The following is a 7551-nucleotide window of genomic DNA, read 5'->3' as shown; positions in this document are numbered from 1 at the left end:
ACCCCTCTGCAGATCACCCCCCCGAGGGGCTGCAAAAGGTTCTTTCCAAGTGATCAATTCCCTTTATTTTTTATTTTTTTTTTCAGGGATGGAAGGACTAGTCCCGATTTTGAGTGAATTCCTGAATGGAGCTGGTGCTTGACGTCACCTCTTCCCAAATCCCAGATGAGGATCTGACTTCTCTACATACACCCACGAAGGCTAAAAACCTCCCCCCGATGCCACCCACTGTCACAGCCAACTTGTGTCCAGATTCCCCCCCACCCAAGTCAAATTTTTATGAGTGAAGAAGAATTGGAAGAGGGGGGTTTTTCCCCTCTCCAATCTTTTCCCAGTGGAATCAAACCAGCAAGAAACTTTCAAAGAGGTATTTATTGGGTTGGAAATCCTGTGCAGTTTATATTCCGCAGGCTGAGAGCATCCCCTGCGCTTCTCAAACCCTTGCTCCTTTGACTAGTCTGAATATAGACATCTCTTGGCTCGGTTGCTAAATAAAATATATTAATAAATCCCACTCATTAAAACAAAAGCAGCAAACGCATAGTGTGAAAGCCAGAAGTGTCCTGCTGTGCCTCTTACTGCTTCTTCTCCTTGACTCTCAGCCCTTTGATATTTTCCAGGAGGCTTCTTGTTAGGAGTCCAGCTGATAAGATCTCAAATTGTCAACAGAACTACTTATGGATATATATATTTATTTTATTTTATTTTTTCTAGTAGTCAGGCTGTCACCAAGGATTGGTAGAAACACTTGGGGATTCATTTAATGAACGTACATTCAAGGAATTTAGCTGTGCGAGGGTGCACCCAGAAGGGGTCCACCTGGGGTAGGTCTGGCCTCCAGAGCCCTTCAGCAGGTGGCCGGATCCCATCGGCATGAAGAGCTGAAGGGTTGGCCAACGGCTCCACCGAATGAGCTTCAAAGACTTTCACCCCATGGGTAAAGGTTGGCCAGGTCTCTCAGGGAGGAACCTGCAGGTTTATCCCTATTTGGTGGATGAAGGGAGTGAGGGCAGGGTGAGGACATCCCTAACTCACATCTCCCACTGCTTCTCCCAGCCCAAATTGTCCTCCCCACCACAGGGCTGTGGTCCCCCTAGACCTCCCCGAGAGGGATGAGTGAGCTGGACCTCTAGGGAGCTACTCCATGGGTGAGGGTGGTGGAGCTGGCACAGGGAGCCCAACAAAGCCGGCTTTATCCCTCCCCACTCGCATTTTCATGAGATGAACAAGCCTCCAGTGAAGCGACACAGCGAGGGGTTGTGTCAGCTTGGAGAGAGCGTTGGCAAAAGCTGGCAGAGAGTCCAACTCCAAGGGCTGGCTTTTCTTCTGCGGAGCTTACGGAGAGCTCTTCGTGGGGAAACGCTTCTTGATCTGGAAGCTCTCGCATTTCTTGTACTTCATGGTCAGCCCGTACTGGGGAGTGGTGTCCACCTCCTCCCCGGGGAGGAGGCTGAACTCCAGCTGCTGTAGCATGGTGGTCAAGAAGAGGAAGACCTCCCACCGGCCGATGGACTCCCCGATGCATCGCCTCTTCCCCAAGCCGAAAGTCAGCACTTTGTCGCTTTCCGTCCTGCTGATTTCAGTCCCCGCCGCGTTGAGGAACCGCTCAGGGTTGAAGGTTGAGGGATCCTTCCAAAGCTTCCTGCAGCAGAAAGGAGAGACAGCTGAGGAAGCCGTTTTCACCCACCAGGATGGGGGAGAGCGGTCAAAACACCTCCCTGCAGAGCGAAGCATCCCAAAATTTTCTCATTTAAAAAAAAAAAAACAACACCAAAACCACCAAACCTTGGCAACCTCTGTCCCTGAGCTGAAGCTCCAACAAAGTGTCAGACCCCATCAGCTCAGTCTATTGTCATCTCTGTTCCAAACTCCCATTGTGTTTGTCTGTGCAGACACCGGAGATGGATTTAATTCAGCGTGCAACGGCTAGAGATCCCCCAGTTTCAGCCAAAAGGAAGAGGAAAAACAAAATAAAAATAAATAGGTTGGTGCCCAGGAATCAGTCAGCACCTCTTCAAAAGGAAGGATGGAGACCTGAGGGTTTTCCCACCTTGGATCTTCCCAGCAAAACTTCCCAACCTGTCCCAGCCCAGCTGCTGGGAGGTGCCAGGTGGGATTTTCCAGTGTCTTAGCTGAGCTTGGATGTGGGGAATCCTCTCTGGCCCTAAGGACAGTGTTCCCATTGCAGTGCTCACCAGGAGCAGAAGGAATAATGTGGTATTTCTGCTCCCCTGGGCTGTTTGGACACAAAGTCTTGACCTTCTGATCCAAAACACCTGATCTGGGAACCACCTTCTGTATCAACCTTTAGTCAACTTAATTCCTTCCCACCCCCTACAGGGTCTCTACTGGAGGGGTAAGATGGGACTTGGGTTTCCAGATCCCCTTTCATTCACCAAAACTGATGACCAGCAATAACAACATGAGCTTATTGAGTTTAATGAGAGTCACGTCAGGACATTTTTCTCCCTGAAAGAGGGAACCAGATGATTGTCGTTGAGCACATCCAGAGCCGCGAGCCCGGATCACAAGGGCTGCTTGGCAGGAGGATCTACCCATTCCTGATTATTCAGCAGCCCAAGCTGCCAACCCTCGCACGTACGTGGAAAGTCCAGTGCATTGAGGACATCACAGACTCACAGATTGCTATGGGGTGGGAAGGGACCTCTGGAGATCATCCCCTCCAACCCTCTGCCAAAGCAGGGTGACCCATAGCAGGGCCACAGGAATGTGTCCAGAGGAATTTGAATGTCTCCAGAGAAGGAGACTCCACCACCTCTCTGGGCAGCCTCTGCCAGGGCTCTTCCACCCTCACAGGAAAGAAGTTCCTCCTCATGTTTAGGTGGAACTTCTTATGTTCAAGTTTGTGCCCATTTCCTCTTGTCCTGTCCCTGGGCACCACTGAAAAAAGCCTGGCCCCATCCTCCTGACACCCACCCTTTGAGTATTTATAGGTGTTGATCAGATCCCCCCTCAGCCTTCTCTTCTCCAGACTGAAAAGACCCAAGTCCCTCAGCCTTTCCTCATCAGAAAGATGCTCCAGGCCCCTCATCGTCTTTGTAGTCACCACGTTACTGCACGTAAATCAGGTAAACCCTGGCGCTGGGGAACCAGTGACCAAGTCAACCCAGAGCGACTCCACACCCAGGAGACCCAAAGTTTGGCTTAGCATCAAACCCACACCGTATTGGGTTGGTTTTTTTTGGTCCTATCTGCCTTTTCCTGCCTTCAGGAGCCATTTGGCTTTGGGCTTGTTGCTCTTCATGCCAAGCAAAGCCACCACAGCCTGGATAAGCAGAGGGGGTGGGAGGGGAATTTGCTCTACTCACTCGTCGTGATTCACTTGCCACTGGTTGATAAAGACACAGGTATCCTTGGGGATGTAGTAGCCGTTCAGCACCGTCGCTTTTGTCGTACTGCAAAGACATAACGGGTGGAGGGGAAGAGAAATCAGGAGGAGACCCACAGCCTCGCAGAGAAACGAAGCTTGGCAAGTCCTAGGGGCCTCTTCGTTTCCAACACCCTGTTTGAACTCTCAGGACGGGCCAGGAAATACCCCAATTTGTATCTGGGAGACTTAATAGTCTTGGTTAACACTTCTCCTCAAGCAGAAAGATTCTGGTTGCAGGAAGCTTTAACGGCTTCAAGCTGGAGGGGAACAGATTTAGACTGGAGATGAGGAGAGGGTTCTTCACTGGGAGGGTGGTGGAGCACTGGAACAGGTTGCCCAGGGAGGTGGTTGAGGCCCCTTCCCTGGAGATATTCAAGGAGAGGCTCAACAAGGCCCTGGGCAACCTGGTCTAGTTGGGGGTGTCCCTGCTGACTGCTGGGAGGTCAGACTAGACGCCCTTTGGAGGTCCCTTCCAGCCTGGACAACTCTATGACTCTATAAGCTGGATGGGTTGCGATGTGGTTTCTCCCAAGGAAAGGAGGGGAGGGAATACGAACCCATGGATGTTGAGCATCCCCTCCATGAGCAAAGGCTTTGGAGTAAAACTGACCTCAAAGCGAAGGATTGGAGCCCAGGAGGGCAGCTGGTGGCCCCAAGGGCTGCAGCCACGGGCACCACCACAACGTGGCAGCTTTGACACGAGTAATTCAGGCTGCGGAGGGGAATATTTCCCCGTAGCAAGGATCGCTTCCCGGGCAATTCGCTGCTTCCCAGAAAATATGTGGCACCTCCCAGAAAACCACTCCAAAAAAAACCCAAAACCCGCCCCAAATAACACGTTGGCTGCTCCAGCCTGTACCTGTGTGGGATGGTGAAGGGCAGGAAGGAGGAGTGCCTGAAGGTCTCCAGGATGAAGGCTTCTGTGTAGGGCAGCATGCCCCGGTCTGACAGCCTCGGTCTCCTCTCCTGGCCGATGGTCTTGTCTGCAGGAGGTCAAGAAGAGGGAGTGGGTTGGGGTCATCTCTCACCAGAGAAGTTTTGGCCCCGGAGGAAGCAGGTCCATGGACTCACCTAGTTCTTCCTGGATCTTCTTCTGGATGTGGGGGTACAAGGCAACATACATGAGGCTCCAAGATAAGGCAGTTGTCACCGTGTCGAAGCCTGGATGGACATGAAAAAGGCATTGAGCTACCAAAAAACGACAGGGGAGCTGGTATTTACAGACCCCATCCCTCTAGATGTTTGCCGTGGAGAAGTTCCTCATCGGCTATCGCTGAAAACCCATCTGCTCTGGTCAACGTTCAGAAGAGTGCCCACGAGCCCAGCAGCAGCTCCAAATATCCAAAAATGGTCAAGGTCTTACCCCGACAGCCCCGGTTCCCCCACCCAGCCTCCCAACAGCAAGGCTTTACCCTCAAAAATGTTCTCACCAGCCCCAAAGAGGTCATTGACGATGCTGATGATCTTCTCATTGGAGAGTGGGACATGAGCATCCTCCCCTACACTATTTCCCTGGCAGTGCTCAATTAATGAGTCCGTGACGTCCCGGATGTGCTCCTGCAGAAAAGCCAGTGGGTGAGAGACATCAAGGACACCCAGGGCTGGAGAAACAGCTCCTCTCCCAGCCAGTGCTGGCTCCTGGGGGGGATTAACTGCAGATTGGAAAGCTCCAAGAAGCTCTCCAGGGCAGAGGTGGGGGGGACAAGGGAGTACCTTCTTCCCCTCAGGCAGACAGCACCTCTAGAGATGGTTGTAGGCATCTCTACCGACATCCAAGAGCATCCAAGCTCTTACCTTATCAAAGCTGGTGTAATGCTCCTGGACAATTTTTTGCACAAAGAAGTTGAAACGCCTGTTGATGTCCTTGAAGATCTGCATGGTGCGGCTGGGAAGGTACTGGAGCAGGGGGATGAAGTCCGCGGGGTTGCCAGCAGCAGCCGCTTCACCAAATTCATTGCTGAGGTTCACCAAGCTGAGCAGCTCTTGGTCATTGTGGTCGTAGCGCTTGCCAAAGCAGATGGCACAGATGACGTTGGCCACGGAGACCACCACGTACCGGTAAGGGTCAAAGCTCTTCACCTCATTCATCAGCTGCAGGAATTTGGCCACCAGGTACTCGGCCTCCTTGGAGACGTGCTCCTCCAGGAGGCAGGTGGAAGAGGAGGTGGGGCTGGGGGTGGTGGCAAAGGTCTTCAGAGCGTTCTGGGCCAGCTTTCTGCGTGCTTTCCACACCTCCCCTGAGTCAGGGCTGAAGGCCAGGCTCTGGCCATCCGAAATATATTGGAAGCTGTGAAGGCCAGGGCGCCCCATGAATTCTTCTCCTTGCTTCACCAGGGCTTGCTTGATGGTCTCCAGCCCGCTCAGCACCAGCACGGGCCGGGTGCCAATCCTGATCTCCATGATGTCCCCATACTTCTGGCTCAGCCTGGTCAGGGCCAGGTGCGGGTCCTTCCTCAGCTCCAGCACGTTGCCAAGGATGGGGTAACCTCTGGGTCCCGGGGGGCTCTTCAGCCCCTTGGGCACGTGCTGCTGGAGGGACTGGATGAGCAGGAAGACCAGGCAGAAGACGGCAGCTGCGAGGAGGACCTCGGTGGCTGAGACAATGCCTTGGCTTCCCACCAGCGACATGGCAGCCTCCATTGCTGCTGGCATTCAGAAACCTTAGTAACAAACCCAAAGAGGCATTATGAAGAAGGGAAGGTCCATGGAGCTCCTCTAGCTTGAGTTGCTCTGAGTAGCAACTGCAGGCAGGAGAGCTGGGTTTAACTTCTGATCCAGAGCTGCAGGAAGCTACTTGCACTTGAAAGTGGGTTTTTTTTACTAGCCAGGACTGAGAGGAACAGGTCCCATGGCTTTTTCCCTAGATGCCAGGGGTAGGAAACATGCTCTTTTACCTAAAGGACCTCTTTTTTTGTGTGATAAAGTCTTTTTTAGAGTGCTTGACCCCAGGAGAGCTGAATCCTCTTTGAGTCAAACTAAATACATCATTTAACAAACTAAATACTTCAGGGCTTCAAAGATGATGAGGGACCTGGAGCATCTCTCTTACGAGAAGAGGTTGAAGGACTTGGGTCTTTTTAGTCTGGAGAAGAGAAGGCTGAGGGGGGATCTGATCAACACCTATAAATACTTCAAGGGTGGGTGTCAGGAGGATGGGGCCAGGCTTTTCTCAGTGGTGCCCAGGGACAGGACAAGAGGAAATGGGCACAAACTTGAAGATAAGAAGTTCCATCTCAAGATGAGGAGGAACTTCTTTCCTGTGAGGGTGGCAGAGCCCTGGAAGAGGCTGCCCAGGGAGGTGGGGGAGGCTCCTTCTCTGGAGACATTCAAACCCACCTGGACACATTCCTGTGGGACCTGCTCTGGGTCCCACAGATCCCTGAGGATGCTCTGGGTGGCCCTGCTTTGGCAGGGGGTTGGAGGAGATGATCTCCAGAGGTCCCTTCCAACCTCATAGCATTCTGTGATCATTGCTGTGAATCTTCCTAAAGATGGGTGGCCATGAAAGCTCACCTTGGCTGGTGTGTGTGGCCGGCAGGTTGGGGACACCCTGCTCCCAGATCTACAGGAAATCCCCCCGAAAACCCCAAATCACAGGTGGGAAGAGCCTGGCTCTGAAATCCCACCTTCCCCTTGGCTTTAACAAGGTGCTAACACCCTGGTCCCATGGGGTGAAGACTCTGGGGGGCTGCTGGGACCCTTGCACCCCAGTTAGGATCCTCTCCCATCCCAGGGCTGCAAGAGGGGCTGTAGGACACCCCCAGAAAGCACCTTCTCACAGCTCCAGGAATGATGCTGGAGGAGATTTGGGGAGCCAGAGGCAGGGGGGACACCCCGTAATGGGACACCCCCGGCTCTCCATCCCTCGAAGCTCTCCCTGGGGGGACTGGAAGTGTCCCCCCCTTCCCTCCCTGTCCCCCCAACTCTCCATCCTCCGTGTCCCTCCGTACTCACCTCCGGTGCGGAGCGCTTGGGGGCCCGATCCTGCCGGCAGGTAGCCCCGCTCGCCCTTCGCTCCTGCTTTATATGCATCTCCGCTCGCCCTGATTGGCCCGGAAACCTCCCGTCACGTGACCGAAGCCTAATCAAAGCTGACGTGCTCCTAAACTCCCAAATAACTAAACCAGACCCCCCCCAAACCAACCAACACGCACCCCCCC

At 53.3% G+C, this 7551-nt stretch overlaps 1 protein-coding gene across 1 annotated transcript; it reads right to left on the bottom strand.

Annotated features, from left to right (window-relative positions):
• Positions 1 to 372: 372 nt before the first annotated feature.
• On the bottom strand, positions 373 to 6043 carry LOC106899241 (cytochrome P450 1A4-like). Its single transcript, XM_014960984.1, has 6 exons — positions 5186 to 6043; positions 4822 to 4948; positions 4463 to 4552; positions 4251 to 4374; positions 3330 to 3416; positions 373 to 1642 (listed from the first exon to the last, which is right to left on the bottom strand). The coding sequence occupies exons 1-6, from the start codon at positions 6041 to 6043 to the stop codon at positions 1336 to 1338; spliced, it is 1593 nt and encodes a 530-aa protein (XP_014816470.1). The 3' UTR covers positions 373 to 1335.
• Positions 6044 to 7551: the final 1508 nt, after the last annotated feature.

This window comes from Calidris pugnax, unplaced genomic scaffold (genome assembly GCF_001431845.1).
Source record: "Calidris pugnax isolate Ruff unplaced genomic scaffold, ASM143184v1 scaffold486, whole genome shotgun sequence".
Classification (NCBI taxonomy): Eukaryota; Metazoa; Chordata; class Aves; order Charadriiformes; family Scolopacidae; genus Calidris; species Calidris pugnax.
This window is presented reverse-complemented; position numbering and strand designations above follow the sequence as displayed.

What these genes read in the sequence shown, in the direction of transcription:
- LOC106899241 (XM_014960984.1), bottom strand. Translation starts at nt 6,043, where the DNA reads ATGCCAGCAGCAATGGAGGCTGCCATGTCGCTGGTGGGAAGCCAAGGC. An exon ending in ATTACACCAGCTTTGATAAG is followed by an intron (nt 4,949 to 5,185) that starts GTAAGAGCTTGG and finishes GCTTTTCTGCAG; the next exon opens with GAGCACATCCGGGACGTCAC. An exon ending in GAAGATCCAGGAAGAACTAG is followed by an intron (nt 4,375 to 4,462) that starts GTGAGTCCATGG and finishes GACCTCCTGCAG; the next exon opens with ACAAGACCATCGGCCAGGAG.